Here is a 25490-nt window from a genome sequence, read left to right on the forward strand (position 1 = left end):
ATCAAGGTTTAATGGCACATAAGGACATTCCTGGCTATATAGTGCTGAATAAGTTATGGTATCCTCCAAAAAATATAAAATAATCAAGACAAAAAAGGTTCAAATCATTAAAATATGAATTCAAATTTTCATATAAAAAAAATAATGTTTTAAAAAGAATTGAAGAAACATGAAATGCATCCATGGCAAAAAGAGTCAACTCCTAAAACAAGCGTTAGGGCATTGGGCCTTTTTACATCCCTGGACCCACAATAAGATCAGACTAAATGGAAAACTGACAAATGGATGAGTTGGAAACAAGGACAGGCAACTTGCACAAAGAGGAATAAAACTGACAACAATATATACACCAAACTGTAAATATATCAAGTGTCCAACATTTACATCCAGTGCTATGCTGTCCTGTGGTGATGTCCTCCATACCACTAGTGTAATATTATCTCCTGGTGTGTGATATTTTTTGTCGTGATGCCCTCCATACTGCATGTGTAATATCTGTTGGTGCATGATGTATTCTGATGATGCCTTCCATACTACTGGTGTAATATTATCTGTTGGTGCATGCTGTATTCTCGTGATGTCCTCCATACTAATGGTGACTATTGGCGTAATATTATCTGTTGGTGTATGCTGTATTCTCGTGATGTCCTCCATACTAATGGTGACTATTTGTGTAATATTATCTGTTGGTGTATGCTGTATTCTCGTGATGTCCTCCATACTACTGGTGTAATATTATCTGTTGGTGTATGCTGTATTCTCGTGATGTCCTCCATACTATTGGTGACTATTGGTGTAATATTATCTGTTGGTGTATGCTGTATTCTCGTGATGTCCTCCATACTAATGGTGACTATTTGTGTAATATTATCTGTTGGTGTATGCTGTATTCTCGTGATGTCCTCCATACTATTGGTGACTACTGGTGTAATATTATCTGTTGGTGTATGCTGTATTCTCGTGATGTCCTCCATACTATTGGTGACTACTGGTGTAATATTATCTGTTGGTGTATGCTGTATTCTTGTGATGTCCTCCATACTAATGGTGACTATTTGTGTAATATTATCTGTTGGTGTATGCTGTATTCTCGTGATGTCCTCCATACTATTGGTGTAATATTATCTGTTGGTGTATGCTGTATTCTCGTGATGTCCTCCATACTATTGGTGTAATATTATCTGTTGGTGTATGCTGTATTCTCGTGATGTCTTCCATACTACTGGTGTAATATTATCTGTTGGTGTATGCTGTATTCTCGTGATGTCCTCCATACTATTGGTGACTATTGGTGTAATATTATCTGTTGGTGTATGCTGTATTCTCGTGATGTCCTCCATACTAATGGTGACTATTTGTGTAATATTATCTGTTGGTGTATGCTGTATTCTCGTGATGTCCTCCATACTATTGGTGACTACTGGTGTAATATTATCTGTTGGTGTATGCTGTATTCTCGTGATGTCCTCCATACTATTGGTGACTACTGGTGTAATATTATCTGTTGGTGTATGCTGTATTCTCGTGATGTCCTCCATACTAATGGTGACTATTTGTGTAATATTATCTGTTGGTGTATGCTGTATTCTCGTGATGTCCTCCATACTATTGGTGTAATATTATCTGTTGGTGTATGCTGTATTCTCGTGATGTCCTCCATACTATTGGTGTAATATTATCTGTTGGTGTATGCTGTATTCTCGTGATGTCCTCCATACTAATGGTGACTATTTGTGTAATATTATCTGTTGGTGTATGCTGTATTCTCGTGATGTCCTCCATACTATTGGTGACTATTGGTGTAATATTATCTGTTGGTGTATGCTGTATTCTCGTGATGTCCTCCATACTATTGGTGTAATATTATCTGTTGGTGTATGCTGTATTCTCGTGATGTCCTCCATACTAATGGTGACTATTTGTGTAATATTATCTGTTGGTGTATGCTGTATTCTCGTGATGTCCTCCATACTATTGGTGACTATTGGTGTAATATTATCTGTTGGTGTATGCTGTATTCTCGTGATGTCCTCCATACTAATGGTGACTATTTGTGTAATATTATCTGTTGGTGTATGCTGTATTCTCGTGATGTCCTCCATACTGTTGGTGACTATTGGTGTAATATTATCTGTTGGTGTATGCTGTATTCTCGTGATGTCCTCCATACTAATGGTGACTATTTGTGTAATATTATCTGTTGGTGTATGCTGTATTCTCGTGATGTCCTCCATACTATAGGTGACTATTGGTGTAATATTATCTGTTGGCATATGATGCATTCCATCAATGCCCTCCATACTATTTGTGTAATATTATCTGTTGGTGTATGCTGTATTCTCGTGATGTCCTCCATACTAATGGTGACTATTGGTGTAATATTATCTGTTGGCATATGATGCATTCCATCAATGCCCTCCATACTAGTGGTGTAATATCTGTTGGTATATGATTCATTCCATCAATGCCCTCCATACTTCTTGTGTAATATCTGTTTGTGTATGATGCATTCCATCAATACCCTCCATACTAGTGGTGTAATATTATCTATTGGTGTATGTTTAAATATGAAAGATGTTTGATAACATTAATGGCTATTAATAGTGTCAAACTTACTAATCTGAATCTGCCCTTCATTTATGGTTTGTATGGCATACCATACAGTTTTAAAGACATTTCCTTCTTTTATGGTTTGTCTGGTATACCATACAGTTTTAAAGACATATTTCCTTCATTTATGGTTTGTCTGGTATACCATACAATTTTAAAGACATACTTCTTTCATTTATGGTTTGACTGGTATACCATACAATTTTAAAAATGTATCACCTTCAGTTATAGTTTATATGGTATACCATACAGTTTTAAAGACCTATTTCCTTCATTTGTGGTTTGTCTGGTATACCATACAATTTTAAAAACGTATCACCTTCAATTATAGTTCGTATGGTATACCATACAATTTTAAAAACATGTTTCCTTCATTTATGGTTTGTATGATGTACCATACAATTTTAAACACATTCCCTTTTGTGAGGCATGCTATACAATATTTTCAGTTGATGTTGATTCATGCCTGAATATGTAACAGATTGTGCCAGTAAAATCATTTCTGCTTCCATATGCACACAAGATTGTTATCTGTCCCAGCAACAACAAACTTACTGTCTGAACTTACAGCCACACAGTTCAACACCACCTTCTGAAATTAGAAAACATAGTGAGAAATAAAATAGGGTTACTATTATTATTGGCAAACATTTTAACAATATTTTCTTCTGTTTATTTTTGTCCAGCCATTTTTTGTGTTTTTTTTTGTTGTCATTTTAAAGCCTGCATTCTGCTTATTTTGATAGACTAAGCTTGATAGCTTTCCTGGTGCAACTAGTGAAAATATTTCTTAAGTTTGTGGGGTACACCATAAAACTATTCACTTTTTAAGCTTGTGAGAGTAAGTTGGTTACACCATAAAACTAATCACTTAAGTCTGTGAGAATTAGTGGGGTACACCATAAATCTATACACTTTTTAAGCTTATGAGAGTTAGTGTGGTACATTGTAAAACTATTCATTTCTTAAGTTTATTATAGTTAGTGTGGTACACTAATACTATTCACTCAAGCTTGTGATAGTGGGGTAGATCATAAAACTATTAACTCAAGTTTGTGAGTTAGTGAGGTACACCATAAAACTATTCACTTCTTAAGTCTCTGAGAGTTAGTGGGGTGTACCATCAAATTAGCTGCTATAGTGAACACATTGGTTGGCAGATTGGTACTGTTTTCATCTTTTTGTAAAAACCTCATGCTGACATGACTGCATACAGGAAGATTAGTGATAATAAAATTTCCTATATGGCCACTATCTCAGTCATGCTGGATGTGCAAGTGGGACCATTTTTATTAAAACAAAATTTCCAATATGGCCACTATCTCAGTCATATTGGATATGCAAGTGGGACCATTTTTATTAATGAGCAGCTACACATTACAAGCAGTCTTTCAATGAAAATCTGATATGGATATGATCGTCAATTCAGGCGAATAGTGAAAACATGAATTAAAACATGGCCACTAAGATAGGCATATTGGATGTGCATGCAGCACCGTTTTCATTTTGGACCAAATAAATATCATAATAAGTTTCTGGTTCAAATCCCATGTTAATATGACTTTCCATTCAGGAGGAGTAGTGATAAATAATTTTCAAGGTGGCATCTGTGATGGCTATATTGGACACCATTTTTTTTTAGGTTAAACGAGACATCATAAGACATTTTTGCATGTGACCTTCCATTCAGGAGGAGTACTGACAAGATTTCCAAGATGTCCACTGTGGTGGCCATAATGGGCATGCAATTGACACCATTTTTATTTATGACTAACAAGACATCATAAAAAGTCTTATGGTGAAAACCCCATGCAAAAATATGACATTCTTTTCAAGAGGATTAGTGATTAAAAAGATTTTCAAAATGGCTACTGTGTGGTGGCCACTCTGGATATTAGTATCATTTTCATTTAGGTTCAACTTGACACTGTCAGAAGTTTTTATTGAAAACCCCATGTTGATATGACCATCTGTTTAGGAGGAGTAGCAATAATATTTTTAAGAGGTCTACTGTGCCAGCCATATTGGATGTGCAAGTTGCATCATTTTCATTTAGAACTAACTAGAAATAATAAGACATCTTCAAGTGAAAACCCTATGCCAATTTCACTTTTCATTCAGGAGGAATAGAGATTAGATTTTCAAGATGGTCACTGTGGCAGCCATATTGGATGCAAGATCAGCAATATTTTCACTTCAAACCAACCAGACATCAAAGGAAATCTCTTGATGACAACCCTTGTCAACATGACTTTTTATCCAGGAGTGGCAACATGATTCTCAAAATGTCAGATTGGCACCATTTTCATTTCGGACCAAATATACATCATAAGAAGTCTTTTGGTGAAATCCATTATAAATATGTCAATCCATTTAGGAGGAGTAACAATAAAAAGATTTTCAAGATGGATATGTTGTTGTTGTTGTAGGGTTTAATGCCATTTTTCAGCACACGATAGGCTATACATGACGGCCAGTGTTAATGGTGGAGGAAGAACCCGGGAAAACCCTGGAAAGAACCACCGACCCACGGGAAACTACTGGCAAGCTTTCTCACATACCCACATTGGCTGAATCCGAGACTTGAACCCACGCAGACAGAGGTGAGATGGCAGTGATCCGTAACAGAAAGTGCTTTAGACCACTCGGGGTCCCACTCAAGATGGCTATGGAGTGGTTATATTTAATGTCTGAGCTGAACCATTAAAATAAATTTTGGTGAAAACTCCGTCAATAGGACTTTCTGATAAGAACTAGTAGTGATAGGCTTTTTAAGATGGCTGCCATACTGTATGTATTACAACTATGGTCTTAAAATAAGTAACAGAAAAAGTGAGAAGGTACAAGCTTTGTAAAATTCAACAAATAATTTATTTCCCTAAAATACAAAGTGAAAAATGATTAAAGTTCTGAATAAACTTTAGTGCCATTTCATAATAAATCCAATGCTGGAAGTGTTGATGTACCTGGGTCATAGTGATATGCTAACAGTCTTGTGTTGAATTGCAATAAAAAAAATCCAAGAATATATCTTTATTTAAATTTCACTATAAACCCTGGTCTCCATTTCCAAAACTGTAATTTTTGGGCACTTTTTATTTCCAGAGGAAACAAAATTGAGATAATTTGAATAAATTTCAGCCCAAATGAAACACTGGACACAACAATAAAACTGATGCTGCTCAGAGCTTAAATAATTTCGAGATAAATAAGAACATAAAGTCCTCTACTTGACCTCAGGTCACAATTAGCATTTTCTAAAATGTGGTAAGCATCATCACATCACACTTCATAGTGAATTTCCAATGTTCTGGACTCAGATTGAGATAAACGTGGTTACCAAATCAAAATCAGTGATTCAGGTCAGGAAGAAAATGAACCTGATTTTGGACAAAGTCGAGTACAAAATACAATTATCTACTGAATACAATAAATAAAAATAAAATAAAATAAATAATGCAAAATAAATATACGTATGTCAGATTGACACCATTTTCAACCAGGATCAATGAGATATTATAAGAAGTCATTCAGAACAAATTCACATTGATATAACCATCAATTAAGAAGAAGCAGTGATCATTTTCAAGATGGCAGCAGTGATGACCATATTTGATGTCTGAATAGAACCATTTTCATTTAGGACCAACTAGACCTTGGGATGAATGTGTGCTAAGTTTTATGGCAATCCTCCAAATAGTTTAGGTGTAGTGATAACAAACTTGTGCTAATGGACAAGCAGAAAGACAGACAGACAACATGCTATTCCATAAGCTCTCCTCATGCATGACCAGCAAAGCTAAAATAATTAGGGCAATTTTTAACCACCAATATAAAAATGTAAGACATTCACAATAGTAATAAATGATTCATCTTTCCAAACTATCCACTAAAAATATAGTTTTTCATACTAAATTTTAAATTTTAAATGGGGGGCAATCTTTACTTTTGATAACAGCAAGTTAATTATGGCCTAATGTTGCAAAGCTTCTTAGAATCTGAATAGGTATAGTGAATAACACTACTGAAAAAGATGGTATATACACATTATAAACACACAAACTCACCTTCAATTAGTAGTCAATATAGTGAATAACACTATTGTGTATACTAATATACTCAATCTCAATCAGTACAGTCTATATATAGTGAATAACACAAGCATGTATATTCTTATATACTCACCTTCAGTCAGTACAGTCTGTGTATAGTGAATAACACTAGCATGTATATTCTTATATACTCACCTTCAATCAGTACAGTCTGTGTATAGTGAATAACACTAGCATGTATATTTTTATATACTCACCTTCAATCAGTACTGTCTGTGTATAGTGAATAACACTAGCATGTATATTCTTATATACTCACCTTCAATCAGTACAGTCTGTGTATAGTGAATAACACTAGCATGTATATTCTTATATACTCACCTTCAATCAGTACTGTCTATGTACAGTGAATAACACTAGCATGTATATTCTTATATACTCACCTTCAATCATTACAGTCTGTGTATAGTGAATAACACTAGCATGTATATTCTTATATACTCACCTTCAATCAGTACAGTCTGTGTACAGTGCACAAAACTAGTGTATTTATTTTGTTTAACATATTTTAAATTAGGCCATACAAACAGTTCGTATAACAAAGTGTGGATACTTTATATCCTTTATTAGGCCATACAAACAGTTCGTATAACAAAGTCTGGATACTTTATATACTTTATTAGGCCATACAAACAGTTCATATAACAAAGTCTGGATACTTTATTAGGCCATACAAACAGTTCGTATAACAAAGTGTGGATACTTTATATCCTTTATTAGGCCATACAAACAGTTCGTAAAACAAAGTCTGGATATTTTATATACTTTATTAGGTCATACAAACAGTTCATATAACAAAGTCTGGATACTTTATATATTTTATTAGGCCATACAAACAGTTCATATATCCATGATACATTATATTAATTAAGAGATTTAAGTATCCACCTTCATTTCCAATTTCGAGAAAGCTATATTTACAATCTTTTCTAGTAAGATTGACTTGCAAATACCTTTTTCTTCAGGATATCTTGCATGTCTTCCATGTTGTTCTGGAGGGTCAATTCTGGCCAAGGCAATACCTATTGAATATGAAATCTGTATCAAAAGGTCAGTTATGGTCTAGACAATAACTATTTTTAGAAATATGAAATCTGTATCGAAGTGTCAATTCTGGCCAAGGCAATACCTATTGAAACGAAATACAAAATCTGCATCGTAGTGTCAATTCTGGCCAAGAGAGTACCTATTTTTAGAAATATGAAATCTGTATCATGTTTCAAGAACTTCATTACAAAAGGGTTGATTTAAATTTTGACAGAAATACATTCAAAATGATGTACAGATATATGATTGTATAAAAATAGTTTATTTTTCTGTAACATCACTTATGTCTGCTTGTAATCCAATAAACCTGTCTCCACATCTGTACTGATAATCATTGGGGCTTGTACTTTTTTTACAATTTACCCAATATATAATATAAAGGATTACACTTCTCCAATTTCTCCTGCGACTTATTTAAGAATCAACATATGCATTCAAACTACATCTTACACAGTGTAATAACTTAGCACAAACATTCAGAGATATGATGATTATACTACTCACAATTTCTCAGAAAATAAATCTTTTCTATCGATTTCATGCAGCTTGACTTAATGAGACATAGTACAAGTTTGCTAGGCCTGCTCTTAGGTGGCACTCACCAGATAATATGTACTTTTGAGAGAGTGACGTATGTAAGGTGAAGTAGTTCGCATTTAAAACATGCACAGTGGAGAGAATGTTGGCATATCTCTATGCTACATTAATGTAATGTGGATGATATTTCTTTTGGATATTGTACTTTTGGAAATTTTACATGATTTAAGTACACTGCTAACTAAAATGACTGTTCCCTTGTGTTAAAAAATCAGTCTGAATTAGTCTAAAGTGCACTATACATAGCAGCTATTAAAATACGGAAAATGAATTTTGCCAGACTAGACAATACCAGCTTCTAAAGTGCAATGAATGAATTACCAAATATATAAAATGTAAAAAAAGTTATCGGCTCTTTTTTATACAACTGACCTCTGAAGTTCAGGAAGTGAAAATGACCAAGTAGAGCTAGCACTTTTTTGAAAGGTGCACATTTGAAGTAGGGCCAAGCTGTATACTCTATAACCCATAGTACACCCATCAATCATACACCAAAATAAAGGGAATTAAAGGTTCTTTGCATTATACCTAAGATATACAAGGTCTTTTTTAAATAGCCAGTAAAACCAGTGAGGAGAGCCGGGGAGATTCTTTTTCTTTAAAATCCTAACCCTATGCAAAATGCGAAACTGTATAGCGCCACCTTAAGCGGATAACCTATGCCACCATTACACTGTGGTGACAAATTCCAACTTTTTTACTCTGACAAACATTGTAACATAACCATCCATATATCAAAAATGGGATATATAGCGTCAGAGGAATCTCAGATTACCTTTGTATCAACATTATTACCAGACCTGGCCATGATAATGCTAACAAAAATAATTGTTTGATCAATAAATTGGTAGGTTTCTGTATATTTAGCAATGATTGGTTGTAAAATTCACTGCAAAGGTGGGTTGTGGCAAAGGTTACTATCAATAAGGTTTAGCAATCTGTTCCCATACTACCAAAAAAAATGCTTTATCACAATACACTTTTGATAATTTCAGATACAAAAACAGAAAATGGTGATGATAAGCCATATAATTTATCTTTTAAACTCTCAGAGATTATGTGTTGAATACATGTTGGATTATTGTGGGGCTAGACTGATCTTCATACTCTCTAAGTAACAAAAAAAACTGATATGGAGCTGTTTGTGGAATAACCAGTCTGCTAAATGAATTTAAAATTGACTGAGTATTTGGATTGACAATACAAATATGTTTACAGCAAGCACTCAAATGATCTATACTGCAACCTCTGAATATTCTGATCAGAACTCAAAAAAAACTGAATCAAGAGTTTACTTCCTCAATTTTCAGTTTAAAATATACAAGTATGTTTAACAGCTAAATTTGCTTTCTTCTTACCCTTGATGGTATAAGAATTTTGTCACTCTGTTTCTTCTTCTTGATGACAGTGGCAACATCATACATGTATAATTTTCCTGCATCATCACCCACACAAACCATGCCTCCTATTTCCAAATTTAAAGGAAGAAAAAATAAACATTAATTTTTTTATCTGACATGCTAAACATGACTGTAGCAGGAGTAAAACATATAGAAGACAAATCTTTCATAGAAAACTATGTCTTATGTTCGACCTATGATGGTCTAAAGATAAGTAATTATTTACTGTAAGGAGGTATCTGTACTGCAGACTGGAACATGCCTTAATGACTTGTTGGGCTGACACAACCAGACCTTTTATGGTTCGGCACATATCAAAAGTAGAATGAAGAGAAGGTAGTGTGATACCAACAGCATGCAGCTTTCATGATGTCATTCAAAGCAGAATGACTAAGGTTCATGATTAAGTAATAGCCCTAACCATTAATGAGGTCCATGATTAAGTAATAGTCCTAACCATGATTGAGGTCCATGATTAAGTAATAGCCCTAACCATGATTGAGGTCCATGATTAAGTAATAGTCCTAACCATTATTGAGGTCCATGATTAAGTAATAGCCTTAACCATGATTTGAGGTCAATGATTAAGTAATAGTCCTAACCATGACTAAGGTTCATAATTAAGTAATAGCCCTAACCATGACTGAGGTCCATGATTAAGTAATAGTCCTAACCATGACTGAGGTCCATGATTAAGTAATAGTCCTAACCATGATTGAGGTCCATGATGCAGTAATAGCCCTAACCATGATTGTGGTCCATGATTAATAGCCCTAACCATGGTTGAGGTCCATGATGCAGTAATAGCCCTAACCATTAATGAGGTCCATGATTAAGTAATAGCCCTAACCATGATTGAGGTCCATGATGCAGTAATAGCCCTAACCATGATTGAGGTCCATGATTAAGTAATAGCCCTAACCATGATTGAAGTCCATGATTAAGTAATAGCCCTCTAACCATGATTGAAGTCCATGATTAAGTAATAGTCCTAACCACATCTCCATGAAAGAAAAATCTCTCTCTCTGAGGATTAAGCCCATTTGCATAGAAATGTCAGGAAGTGAAGGATGTTATGATCTTCATTATCCATAAATCAACACTCAACATTTTATCTTTTTTTTTATTTAGAAATTTATTAAGTACACAAATATGCATCACTGAACTACAACATGAAATTTGATATCCATAAATTTAAATTGACTCCTGGTATCTATTTACTAGTATTACATTTTTAAAATTGTTGAACACATCTACACTGCACTACCTATATTTTGAAAAAATAGCAGACTCAATTTAGCATTGAGATTGCCATAGGGTTCAGCAAAAAGTTGTCACATAAAAACAAAGCATTTCCCATCTGCTAGCCTATGGAAGTATACAGGCATTTGGAAATCTTAAATGTAAGTAGAATGAAACTGTAGCCATTTTCATAGTGGAGAATAATGACAATCTAACAACTTAAAATCTTGTACTAAAATTGTTTAACATATGAAGTAAGAGCTAAGTGCCTTGGTGACTGAAATGTATGGATGGATGAATGTCTTTCATAACCTTGCCTTGGTGCCTTGGTGGCTGAAACGTATGGATGGATGAATGTCTTTCATAACCTTGCCTTGGTGCCTTGGTGACTGAAACGTATGGATGGATGAATGTCTTTCATAACCTTGCCTTGGTGCCTTGGTGACTGAAACGTATGGATGGATGAATGTCTTTCATAACCTTGCCTTGGTGCCTTGGTGACTGAAACGTATGGATGGATGAATGTCTTTCATAACCTTGCCTTGGTGCCTTGGTGACTGAAACGTATGGATGGATGAATGTCTTTCATAACCTTGCCTTGGTGCCTTGGTGACTGAAACGTATGGATGGATGAATGTCTTTCATAACCTTGCCTTGGTGCCTTGGTGACTGAAACGTATGGATGGATGAATGTCTTTCATAACCTTGCCTTGGTGCCTTGGTGACTGAAACGTATGGATGGATGAATGTCTTTCATAACCTTGCCTTGGTGCCTTGGTGACTGAAATGTATGGATGGATGAATGTCTTTCATAACCTTGCCTTGGTGCCTTGATGGCTGAAACGTATGGATGGATGAATGTCTTTCATAACCTTGCCTTGGTGCCTTGGTGACTGAAACGTATGGATGGATGAATGTCTTTCATAACCTTGCCTTGGTGCCTTGATAGCTGAAATGTATGGATGGATGAATGTCTTTCATAACCTTGCCTTGGTGCCTTGGTGACTGAAATGTATGGATGGATGAATGTCTTTCATAACCTTGCCTTGGTGCCTTGGTGACTGAAACGTATGGATGGATGAATGTCTTTCATAACCTTGCCTTGGTGCCTTGATAGCTGAAATGTATGGATGGATGAATGTCTTTCATAACCTTGCCTTGGTGCCTTGGTGACTGAAATGTATGGATGGATGAATGTCTTTCATAACCTTGCCTTGGTGCCTTGGTGACTGAAACGTATGGATGGATGATTGTCTTTCATAACCTAAACCTAAACCATCATTGTAAGTATTACCTTGACTCGCCCCTGGGTACACATAGTCCACATCCAGCAATGTGTAGTCCAGTAGTGCAAGAGGAATGATAGGAACAACCTGGGTCCGAGACTTGTAGTGGTCAGGAATGTGCTGCTTTAAATCCCATAAATACAGACAGCTTTGACCAACCTGCTTGCTGACTGAAATGACCAAGTAATAGAACTGAGGTTACATTATAGCTGGTTTCAATAAACACACAGTGAATGACCTGCCCTATGTTTAACATTCCTGCATGGAGGCATTAGTAGGGCATTGCTGACCATGGACATCAATGAACAACAGATCTCCATGAACTGATCTTAACCTTTCAATCCTAATATCAGTATCTTCCATTCGTGATTAACTTTCAAAACAATGTGAATTTTATTGTAATAAGATGGTGTAGAAAACTGTCCTTATTTGAGTCACTGTAACAGTTATTTGGGTCACAGTAACATTGACCTTTCTGCTGTGTAACCCAAAATTGGTATAACATTTCCTTTTCATATCAGCAAGCATTCTTCAAAGTTTGTTCCTGTCATTATATAGTATTGTTATGTACATTTAATTTAATTGTCTGTTAGTTTTAAATTTCTTTTTTATTTCATTACATGCTATTGTAATTTAACATTGTTCACTGGACTTGACCTTTGTCCAGAACTGAGTTCAGTTCTGTTTGACCTGGTTGACTTTTTTTATTTTTTTATTTCATTGATGTAAACAACTAATATTAGCTTCATGAAACATTGTAACTAGCTGCTGACCTTGTTCCAAAATCAGTGACAGTTTTGGTAAACTTTAAAAAAAAATTTTTTGTATCTTTGTCAGAATAAGAATTATTGAGTTGAGTCAAAGTCATACCAAGCTTAAGTAGTCCAAAAACTTGCTGGCATATACATTCATATCTGTGTATGAAGATTTTAGAAGATACGTTTGTAAATATCATTTGTAGAAACAAATGACAAAGTTTGCAACAGAAAAAAAAATATCAAAACTGTGGGTAATGATCATTTTTCTGCAAATGGATCACTTTGAGGAAAATTATAATAGATTTCCAATTTGGATATCCAGTTCACTGACCTTCAAGATATGATAATGGTGCAAAAAATTTATTTCTTTGAAATACATTACAGCAATTCATTTCTAATATTCACAGAAAAATGTAATTCCATGGTAAAGGAAAGACAAGGTCAGCAAGTCCAACATTTTGAATTTGCTTTAAGCACAACTTGCTACATGTCACTGCAAAAAATTCTTTGTAAAGTGATATCACAGAAAATAATAATGCATAGCAACTGATTTGAAAATGGATCCTGAATTCTCACTCCCAACCTGACTAACCCTTTTAAGAGCAATATTTATTCAAAGACAAGCACCCTTTCCAGAGTGTCTACACAATGAGGGAAACGATGCTTCATTCAAACATTTTAGCTTCCAATCACAGAAAAAATATTACAGACTGATTATAGATTCTTTGAATGTTAAACATATTGAGCTCAGAAACAATCTAATTTATCCACTTGCAAAAAAAAATGAAGTATCGAAATACTTCACAATAATTGTTTCTTTTTCTTATATTAGCACTACATTTAATTATAATTTTATATTAGCACATTTAATTATAATTTTATATTAGCATTACGTTTAATTATAATTTTATATTAGCACTACATTTAGCTATAATTTTATATTAGCATTACGTTTAATTATAATTTTATATTAGTACATTTAATTATAATTTTATATTAGCATTACATTTAATTATAATTTTATATTTGCACTACATTTAATTATAATTTTATATTATCACTACATTTAATTATAATTTTATATTAGCATTACATTTAAGTATAATTTTATATTAGCATTACATTTAAGTATAATTTTATATTAGCATTACATTTAATAATAATTTTATATTAGCATTACGTTTAATTAAAATTTTATATTAGCATTACGTTTAATTATGACTATATTAGCATTATGTTTAATTACAATTTTATATTAGCATTATATTTAATTATAATTTTATATTAGCATTACGTTTAAATATAACTTTATATTAGCATTACATTTAAGCATAATTTTATATTAGCATTACATTTAATTATAATTTTATATTAGCATTACATTTAATTATAATTTTATATTAGCATTACGTTTAATTATAACTTTATATTAGCATTACATTTAAGTATAATTTTATATTAGCATTACATTTAATTATAATTTTATATTAGCATTACGTTTAATTATAATTTTATATTAGCATTACGTTTAATTATAACTTTATATTAGCATTACATTTAATTATAATTTTATATTAGCATTACATTTAATTACCAAACGTTTGCTGATATGCCTACATATTCATTTTCACAGCTAAGTAATGTTTTGTTTGTTAGCCTGCAGAGAGAAACAACACTACCATGGTTCACAAGCTTTTCTAAAGATAAATTTCCAGGTCATTTCCAGGGTTTTTCCAGGATGAAATTAATTTTGTCAAGGTTCACATATGACTATAACTGAATGGAATTAAAGAACATTTTAGATTATAAAACATACATTTTCTAAATCTAACCATGTTTCTCTTTCAAGGCTCTCCAAAAACATTGAAGTCAGAAAAGATGATCATGTACAAAACCACAAAATGTATCACACAAAACAAGTTGGATTATATTCCTATAAATTGGCATGTAAAGTCATTTCAATGCACTGAATAAAAATTCTAACTTTATTTTGCTGACCTGCATTATGTTGCTAAGTGGGAACAACATAATGAATATAAATTATGCTTTTTTCCTTTCAAACCTTTAATTCTAAATAATTCTATAGCAATATATATATATATATATATATATATATATGCAACTCATAGAAAGTAACATTTCCTATTAAAAAAAACACTAAACACAAATAATTAGAATCTTGTCTTGTAACTAAAAGAGTTTAACCCTGAATGTATCTGTGCCAATAAAACCCCAAAACAAGATTTTTCAAACAACCTAATCTCCTTAAGATGATCTGGTTAAAAATCCATCATTATAAAAACATTTTCAAAAGGGTTGATTAAAATTTTGACAAAAGGCCTTCAAAATTATATACTGTTGAATAAACAAGGACCAAATTTTCTGTAAAATCAACTTGATTCTTGTAATTTGTTAAACCAGTCCCCAAACCTGTATTGATACAGGGGCTTGTATAGTTTTTTAATACATAATACAAGGGACAAAAATTTCTCATTTCAGCTCCGAGATTCAACAATTTGGACTACAAATTTGGCTTAAAACGAATGGCAGTCCATTTTCTAATCTGAGTTTCCTCCAATTATTCCCACCCCATTTTTCATATTTGGACATTTATGTTGGTGTGTGGGGTCACAGCAACTGCATATAGAAAATTTGGAATTTGCCACCACCATGCGGTAGCAACATAAAGTAGTTGCTTACCAGTGGTTCTAGAAAATTTAAACTTATGTTATATGTGTGATTTGTGTGTAATTTGGAATTTTAATGTAGCTTTAAACAAATTTCAGTCATATCGCTACGATGTTTGCAGTGTGACAGTTTATAGTGATGTCTAGCACTGGGGTATCATGTTACAAACATGTAGCATTATGTCCCAGCCAGTCACATTATCCTGACACCAGGCCGACCAGTCCTAACACTAACCTCTTTGATGCTGAGCACCAAGTGAGGCAGCTGTTAGTACCATTTTTGTTAAGTCTTTGGTATGACTCAGCCAGGGATTGAACCCACGACCTCCTGCAGCCAAGGCGGATGCTCTAACCACTAGGCTCATACCTGCATGAAATTGATAGGAAAATGACTTATTTTCTTAGAAATGGCAAGTAATATAATCATTATGTCGTTAATCCGCTGACAGACAAGACGAAACTATAGTGTACATGAAACCTGACCCAGTACTCACCATTTGCATTACTAGTCACATGACTTCACAAATCTCAAATGATGATATCGGAAGTCCAATAGTCATGTGATATCAACAACAAACTCCTTTATGCTGTTGTACAGAAATTCAATTATATTAAATGAAAGTCAGATACTTTTTGTAAAAACAAGTAATCTGGCCAGTCTGATTTATCAAGCAGTAAGTACATGTCAACATGGTAGTCACGTGATACAACATAACTCCAGAGCTCAGAATATATAAATATGGAGAATTTTGTGTTCTTTTCTTTTTGTATTTTTATTACAACCAGTATATGACTTTCATTTATTAATTTTTATTTTTTTTCTCTACAACATTTAAAAATGTGGGTTGTTAGAATTGTGTACTCATGCTACGTAGTTTTATCTTGTCTTTCAGCAGGTTAAAGACATAACGATTTTAATGCACACAATTTCTGAGAAAATAAGTCATTTTAATTTCATGCATGTATCACTCGATCTAACAAAGTTTCAAGTTTTCTAGGCCATCCGGTAAGCAGCTATGTGATGGTAGACTGGTTTTCATACCTACCACGAAAGGAAAGATAACAATATCAAGCTGACTTTCAAAATAAAAGTCTACTAGATGAATCTAATCCACTGGGCGTTTGGACTGACTAAGCATATAGTTTTTGCAAGCAACCAAATGATCCATACTGCACCCTCCAAATATTCTGATTAGAACTCGATAAAATTAACTCACTATCAGTTTAATTATGACTCAATTACGTGATTGTTTTGGGTGTCAAATGGTGGCGGAAAATTCCCGGGGTTTTCCTGACTTTCATCAATATTTGCGAAATTCAAGGACTTTTCACAGTCTGGAAAAAAATTATAATTTCTCCCATATTTTTCCCGATTTCCTGGTAGCATGGGGACCCTGCACTGTTTATTGACCAATTTTGATGAAAACTATCAGCCAAAAAGACCCTACTTTCTCCAGTCACCCTTCTCCAATGACCTTTACAATTGTTGCACTCTTCTGTAGAGATAAGGAAGTTTGCATCTGGAGTTGAATTATGCAATCCACAGACAACATCACTGCATGATGAGGAAAAAATAACTAGTACCTATACAGTTGTTGGATAAAAGTAACAGTCCATCAACTACTACATCCTCAACATCCAGCCTCTCCTTTTCTTGAGGGTGTAAAAACTCCAGGTCTGGGTCTCTTAAAACAAATAAAAGAAATTAAAACTTATGATGAATTGAAAGGCAATGCAAAAACTGTAAACACTGAGGAAAATATGAAACTTAGCTTTAATACAGTAAATATGGCTAGAAACCAGAGGTAACTTGCTACAATGTTATAATACACCAATGTTAGATTGCTACAACACACCATAGTATGTTGTATAACGTTCTAAGGCAAATCATGCAGCATAAAGATCTCTACACAAACACTTTGTGATTACAATAACATCCAAGTTATTTGCTTTGCTTCCCGGTGATCTAATTATAATGCAAGAAGTATCATGATCAAATTGCATCAAGATATGAAGCCCACAGCTGGAGATCACTTGAACAAATCCTTTATATTTGGTTAGCCTGTAAATGAGAAAAACTAAATACTGATTGCATAAGAAAATGAAAGTTAACCATGACCAGCTTGTACCTGGGGTGATTTAGAATGATGCAAGGTGCTCCATGAATGCTGTATGCAGATATGTCATCAAGACATAATCATTACATTGATGTTAACCTGCAAACAATACAGTAAGTGCAAGAAAGCAAATTTTAAAGTAATTATGTATTGTGAATTAAATCCAAATAGTCCTAAAAGTTCTATCACAAATCCAAAAGTATAGCATATTCCAAATGAATTCCAGTGTTGTTTCAAATGAATTCCAATTCTGAATGTGCTGAGGTGCCTAAAACTGTGCTAATGTGCCAGCAGTCATGATATATCACAATGATACAATCCAAAATGTCCTTGAATGAATTGACACTGATTCCAAAATAGTGGTTCACTCCTAAATCAATGAACACTTTGTAATTCCAATGAATAATTTATATAAATTCGATCCTCTCTAGTGAACACGACTAAAATTGATTCCACCAAGACTGATGTTAAGATATGGAATAAATAATTCTGGTTCCTTCAAACTTATATACAGACTGTCACCTGACTTATGACACAACAACATGTCCTGGATCTATGTCATTTACTTTTGGAAGTTTCACAAAATTCATAAACAATGTCAGGTCTCTTTACCTTTAATTTTAGCACAAGCTCTAAGTAAACATATTTACTGCCAAATAATAATATATAATCTAAAATCATAGTCAAGAATTAACCATTTAATATGTTGCTTATAAAATAACAAGACATAGACAGTTAGGCAAAAATCCTGTCCTCAATTATGGATTAAGTTCAATCACGGACAAAAGCCTATGTACAATACAAATTAAATGTATGCAACAAGATATTGCATCAGCTATGATGCAACCATACTTGTTTGAGAAGATCTGGCTTGGCTGGAATCTTCCTAGGCAGATCTATCACATTATCAGTTACCCTGGACATGACCCATCTGAGACGGGTTATTATTACTAGCCTGGAGTTCTGACCCTGCAACTTTTGGATTATATTTGGTACCAAAGCTGTCAGAGGGTAGGCAAAGGTCCACAGTCCCTCCCAGCTGACTGACTCAATCCATGATCAAGGTTCTGGGTCAGGAAATGGAGACAAGTTGGTCAACTTGTGATTCCACATTTTCGCAAGAAGATCGATCATTGGATGTCCCCAAAATACAATAACTCAGAAAACCTGATTGATAGAGGGACCATTCTGTGTCAGTGAATGTGAATGGAATGTGCCTGATTTGTATATTGATATGGAGTTGGTCACACCAATATGGAAACTGAAAGTATCATTAGTCATTTGTCAGGTGATTTGGTGCTGCCCTGTTTGAGGAGGTTGATCACCACTACAGAGTTGTGTGACATAATTAGGAATTTTTCCTCAGAGTCGATCCTTTCAGAGCTGAAAGTTGTTGATGAGAGCCTTCATTTCAAGACTGATGTAGATAGGCCAAACCCTGACTGAAGTGAAGTCCTGCAACAGGTGGGCACCCCAACAATACATACTGGGTTGGTAAATACCGTCATGAGCCAACATGAATTTGTGCCACTGACAAAGGAATAATTGTACCTTGTGCTTTTTGATCAACTGGACTAGAAAAGGGCACCACTGGGCCAGAATGTCATTTGTAAGGGGCACATAAAATGATGGCAGAGAGTGATCACTGGATTAAATAACCTAAGTTGTGGCAACAACTCTCAATGAAATCCATGTCTTGTTGAGAACAAACTCGACGGGTTTAATGTCCCATACTATGCAAACATAAGGAAGCCATACCAGACTGAAGTTGGTCAATAACCAGATGGACAAAAGCCATACCAGACTGAACTTGGTCCATAACCAGATGGACAAAAGCCATACCAGACTGAACTTGGTCCATAACCAGATGGACAAAAGCCATACCAGACTGAACTTGGTCCATAACCAGATGGACAAAAGCCATACCAGACTGAACTTGGTCCATAACCAGATGGACAAAAGCCATACCAGACTGAAGTTCCATACTAGACTGAAGTTGGTCCATAACCAGATGGACAAAAACCATACCAGACTTAAGTTGGTCAATAACCAGATGGACAAAAGCCATACCAGACTGAACTTTGTCCATAACCAGATGGACAAAAGCCATACCAGACAGAAGTTGGTCCATAACCAGATGGACAAAAGTCATACCAGACAGAAGTTGGACCATAACCAGATGGACAAAAGCCATACCAGACTGAAGCTGGTCTATAACCAGATGGACAAAAGCTGGATCGATGAAGACTAGACTTACTCCAGTTCACAAAAAATATAGGAATTAAAGCAGACAACACTATGTATATTTATGTGAGGCAGCCTTAAAGCAACAAAGATGAATCTGAGAAAGGTTTTCTTATAGGAGGATACTCACAGTCACTATCATTCTGTTCTGGTTCAGCTTGCATATCCTGATAATTACCAAGTGACACATGTGATGCATCTTTGTATCAGTCATCTGGAAAAGCTGTGGACATATGGTAAGCCTGGTATACTGGATGAATGTGTCATACAGGAACAGCCAGCCGGTTTACAAGGAGTATGGTCAGCATGGTTGCTAGTCATGTAGAAGACAAACCATCTATCGACAATACTGGCCATGCCATGGCCATTTTTGATGTAAGGAGAGATTTTTTACTTAAATCCTTGTCACAATATGAGGTATGTTGCCAAAGGAACAGTTTGAGAGATGGATCCAATGGATCTGGCAAAATCCACATGCACTCAGACTTACAGGCACAAAGGCAATGCTCTGACATGTGGGAGTACTTACATCCAATGGGTTGCCTAAAATTGGAGGGACACTCCACCATTGAGTCAGGAAAACCTGTAGAGATGCAAGAGATGGAAACAAGGGTAAAATCTGGCCTGAATTTAATCACTGTGTTGTCTCCTGAATTAGACAATACATCTATTCAAAGGAGGCAGGCTGTGAAACATCACACTAATCACAATGGGGGTGGGCAGAACCAAAGTACATGGGGTGCTGACTTTGTATGTTTGCTTAAATCATCAACAATATTTTTGCACAACTCATTTCTTTTGTCTCTCCTTTTGGCTGATTTAGTAGCCCATATTTCTTCCAACGCATAATGCACATGCTGCAAGGAAGAGATGAAGTACATTTGCTACATAGTAGACATGACTCATGTATCGTCCCAATTCCTTAAATTTCTTGCATTTTAAGGACTTGGTTGACATTATATAATGAACAACATAAGCTGAGGAAAAATACCCATAAATTAACAATTCTAGATGTTATGTCACTAATACAACACTCATTACTAACGGAAATAGGCAAATTCACACAAAATTTGGAAAAAATGTAAAAATAACATGTATAACCTGTGGTGGAATAATTCTCATAATAATTTCCACTTCTTAGATGGATGGCTAATTTTTTCCTTATACTGGTGTAAATGTTGTTGAGGTATCATATGCGAAGTTGACAGCATGGAAGCAAAGCTTAACCCAGTGACACCTGGTGGTGGCAAGGGGATTACAAGCTATTGCCCTTAGTCCAAATGAGATGCTCAGATATGATGAAATTTTCATTATTTTATTTGGACTGGATCCAGGAAGCAGCAGGCTTATATCACTAAAGTTAATGCAATCAGGGAATGTATCTGAAGGAGAAAAATATCTCACTAGTTCACCTTGAGTGGTTTAGAATGATACAAGGAACATCCCGACCAGGTTTCAAGAACATGGCGTTCCAATAGTTGGAAGGATCATCATTTAATACAGTCACAAGTGTATGAATAGTAAGCAGGTCACTGTGAAGAGCTTTCCCCTAGAATGGTTCCGAATATTGAATATAATACAATTACCATAATTACATAAGGATTCCATGCCTTAAATTGGAGATTTACCAGGACAATAATTTTGTACACTAGCATTAACCTGTAAACAATATCATTAGTGCAAGTAGGTCACTTTGATCAACTTTCATATGGGTTCCATTAGCATGATTACAAGGTACTAACACTCTGACATTGTTCCATGAACACAGCATACCTACTGCTGGAGATCTGCTAGCAAGACGAAATTTTTACATTCGTATTAACCTGTACATGACTGTCATTAATTTAAGACAAGTTACTGTGACCTATATTTCCCTGGAATGGTTTAAAATGATGCATCAAAAATCCTGACCAAGTTCCATTAATATGCTATGCCTACAGCTGGAGATATACCTGAAAATGAAACTTATACACCTAGGTTAAACTTAAAGAACAAAATCAATCATGTAAATAAAAGTAGGTCAGTAACCTACATTTCTCATAGTATGGTTCACACTAAAGTGACAAACACCGTAAGTTCCATGAAAAACCAATGCATAAAGCTGATGGCAGTGTCATTAAAACAAAATTTGCGCACTATAAATCTGACAGTGCAGACAGACATTAATAACGATAGCAGCTGTACAGCAGGAGGTCTCTTGTACTTCATTATTTCATTGGCAAGCAAACAATGACAACATGAAAACAAAAGAACAACAAAATACAGAAAATCCAATAACTTAGACTTTTTGTTTTGACACCTGAAGAACTGAAAAAAATTTTTTAGTCACCTAGCAAGCTACAATTTAGTAAGCATGTGTGTAGCTGCATATCACAGCATCTCAGGAAAATAGTCGCTTTATGGTTCCAACTAATTGTAAAGTTAAAAATAAAAGTGAAAAATGAAAAAGTGCAAATTGAAACCCCCTCCAGTTAAATGTAAACATGAAGTACAACTTGATAAAATACGAAATTAATGATAAAATTCTGTAAAACATTTATAAAATACTAAATAAGAATTTAACACATAAAATCCTTAAAACATGTGGTAATAACAAAAATGTTTCCTAATGCTTCAAAATGTTTTTTTCTTAACATAATGTCTAATACCTTATTTTCTTAAACATTACAGAAAAAGCAAAAGGAATGTTGAGTCATTCTTGTATTAATGAGAAATGATACAAAAACTGTTCTGAATATAGTTTGTCTGGAAAGTGTTAATAGTCTATGCACTTAAAATAAGAAACAGAAAAGAGTGAAAGACAACAAACTTTGTAAAATTTAACATTATTTATTTCTCATGAATACAAAGTGAAAAATGAGAAAAAGAATTTACAGCATTGCAAATTAAATCCCAAAATAATCCAAGAATTACGTACACAAGTCCTAGTAATTTAAAGTCTGAACAAAATTCAACAAAAGTCTAGAATAAATCTAAAAACTGAAGGCAATGACATGTCTGTTATAGCTCCTAGTGTGTTGATGTGCTAAGTCTTTTACTGAATCACAATAATATAATTCCAGGTTTGAATTCACTATAAATTCCAGTGAATGTCTTTATCCAAGAATTTCATCAGAGCACTTTTTTATTTCCAGAGAAAATAATCACCTGAATTCAGTAATTTCAACAAAAAAGATTCCAGCCCAAAATTACTGGACACAACATATAATATACATCTTGGGCTAGATGCTAAAGCATGAATGACCAAGTCCTTACAAGATTATATAGTTCTCTACTGGACCTCCGGTCACAATTAGCATTTTCTACAAAAACCATTACCTAATGGAAAATAAACTTTTAGAATGATCCTGATGTTTACAAAACCGAAACCTAACCTGGATTACACTCAGGAAATTCCAAAACTTAGACCAAATAAACATGTGTACTTCTATTAATAATGATCCTGATATTAAGCCCATACATACAGAGAATAATTTAGCTATGTATTAGTTGTTTACACAAAATAAAATTGAAAAGTCAACCAGGTCAATCAGAAATTAACTCAGTTTTGAACAAGGTCAAGTCCATCATACAATGTTACATTACAATAGCATGTAATGAAATAAAAACTGTTCCTCGTGATTTAATAATCATACACATCATACAATTATTTGATGCATTTTAAATTAAAATTTTGTGTTTCAAAACCATTAGAAGTACAGTGGAACCCCGCTATAATGCGATAATTGGGGTCCACAAAATTGGATCGCATTAATATCGGGGTCACATTAATGCAGGGTTTTAAAATATTTTACTTTTTTCAGAGAACAATTCACTGTATTCATGCCTAATGTATATAATTAATATGGTATCAACACCGTTTACTATTGTGCCGTCGTGGCATTCAGTTCATCTATAATGCATGTAATTCCACTGAAAAATGGCTCACAGACTTACAATATTCAATATTTTTTCCCAGATCATTGTGTCTGAATTCAACGTTTAATATATAGCATGAACAGAGTATCAACATCATTTACTTGCCGTCTGATATTGTACCGTTGAGGCTTGAAATTAATCCATAAAATATGTAATTCCATTGTAAAAATTGCATACATATGTGAACTATTCAATAAATTTTTCACACATCATTGTGTGTCTGAATTCAATGGGAAAAATTAACAGCAAAATTAGGTTAAGAAAGACGAAGCACGTGTACGGTTCATTACGTTCCTGGGTCTATGAACGGTGTCAATACAAATTTCATACTGCTAAAGTTTTCTCATATGCGTTTCCATGTACATTTATCCTTTGCAAATTTCCAATAATTAACGCTTGTACGCCTATCCGTTTGAACGACTACAACAAGAATAATTACCATTCAACACATGCTTTCAGCGTGCATATAAATTTTACTTCAGATTTTGTGAATAAAGAAAGAAACATATGAAAACTACTATACTAATCATTGCGCAAAGTGCAGAGAATGACCTGCGTTTGTGAACTAGCTTTCCCATAATGGTAAAATATTTATCAAAAAAAATAAATAAACAGGAATCTTAATAACGAGTTCATAAACAAACACCATACCCATGTAAAACCCAAGAACTAAGTGCAGTAGGCCTGCAATGATGACGAATCACTTTTATATATAAAATTTTTTAAAGCTGAACACATGTACAATTTCATACCCTTTCAATGTCCAGCTAATAAAGCAGACATTATTTACTAGTCAACTGATTACGTCTAATAACACCGCCAAGCCCAGCAAACATGTTGGCAGCTTTTGTTTTCTGATGTTTATTAAATAGTGAGAATCTTTTATCAACCACTGCATTGGCTGCTGCTTGTTTGTGTACACAGTTAAAGAAGAAACACATGTCGGCTATTGTTTGGGGGACGATTGTATACAGAATTAATTGAAGACAATCACAAAGACGACTTACTGGCTTTACTCATGGATCAGGAACAAGCAACATTTCTGTTTATTTTTTGGCATAACACTTTAAGAACCTGGTGATACTGTTAAATTTCAGAAGCTGCACCACGATCGTATTATATTAAAATTTATATGCAAACTCTTCCCCCAAAATGATAAACGTTTTACACCCTATTTCAGGAACCACGCCACGATCATATTAAATTGGAATCCATACGCGATCTCCTCTCCATAATGATACTAATTTATTTATACACTATTTCATGTACTTTGAAGATTTTTTTTTCATGTGCGAATATACGAAATTTCGGGAGCCACGCCACGACCGCATTATATCCGAATTCGCGTTAAATCAGGGCGCGTTATAGCGGGGTTGTACTGTATATAAATAAAAACTTTCTGCTTACTTAAAGACAAGTTACGACACATTTATCTTCTGTTCTTATAAAAATGGGTCTGAGTGTGATGACTG

At 34.2% G+C, this 25490-nt stretch overlaps 1 protein-coding gene across 2 annotated transcripts in view; it reads right to left on the reverse strand.

Moving 5' to 3' along the window:
• Positions 1–971: 971 nt before the first annotated feature.
• LOC149775137 (leucine-rich repeat and WD repeat-containing protein 1-like) overlaps positions 972–25490 on the reverse strand; it is a 70920-nt gene continuing 46401 nt past the window's right edge. The window contains exons 13-17 of one of the 2 annotated variants that reach the window (XM_089943018.1): positions 17324–17424; positions 12303–12464; positions 9725–9831; positions 7676–7744; positions 972–3202 (exon numbers count right to left, since the gene is read on the reverse strand). In XM_089943018.1, coding sequence (XP_089799144.1) covers positions 3107–3202; positions 7676–7744; positions 9725–9831; positions 12303–12464; positions 17324–17424 — 535 coding nt within the window. In that variant the 3' untranslated portion in view covers positions 972–3106. Of the gene's footprint in view, positions 3203–5148; positions 7852–9724; positions 9832–12302; positions 12465–17323; positions 17425–25490 lie in introns of those variants that run through there. The other variant, XM_089943019.1, reaches the window with a different exon arrangement.

The sequence above is a fragment of the Sinohyriopsis cumingii genome, chromosome 19 (genome assembly GCF_028554795.1).
Source record: "Sinohyriopsis cumingii isolate HCF-2022 chromosome 19, ASM2855479v2, whole genome shotgun sequence".
Lineage (NCBI taxonomy): Eukaryota > Metazoa > Mollusca > Bivalvia > Unionida > Unionidae > Sinohyriopsis > Sinohyriopsis cumingii.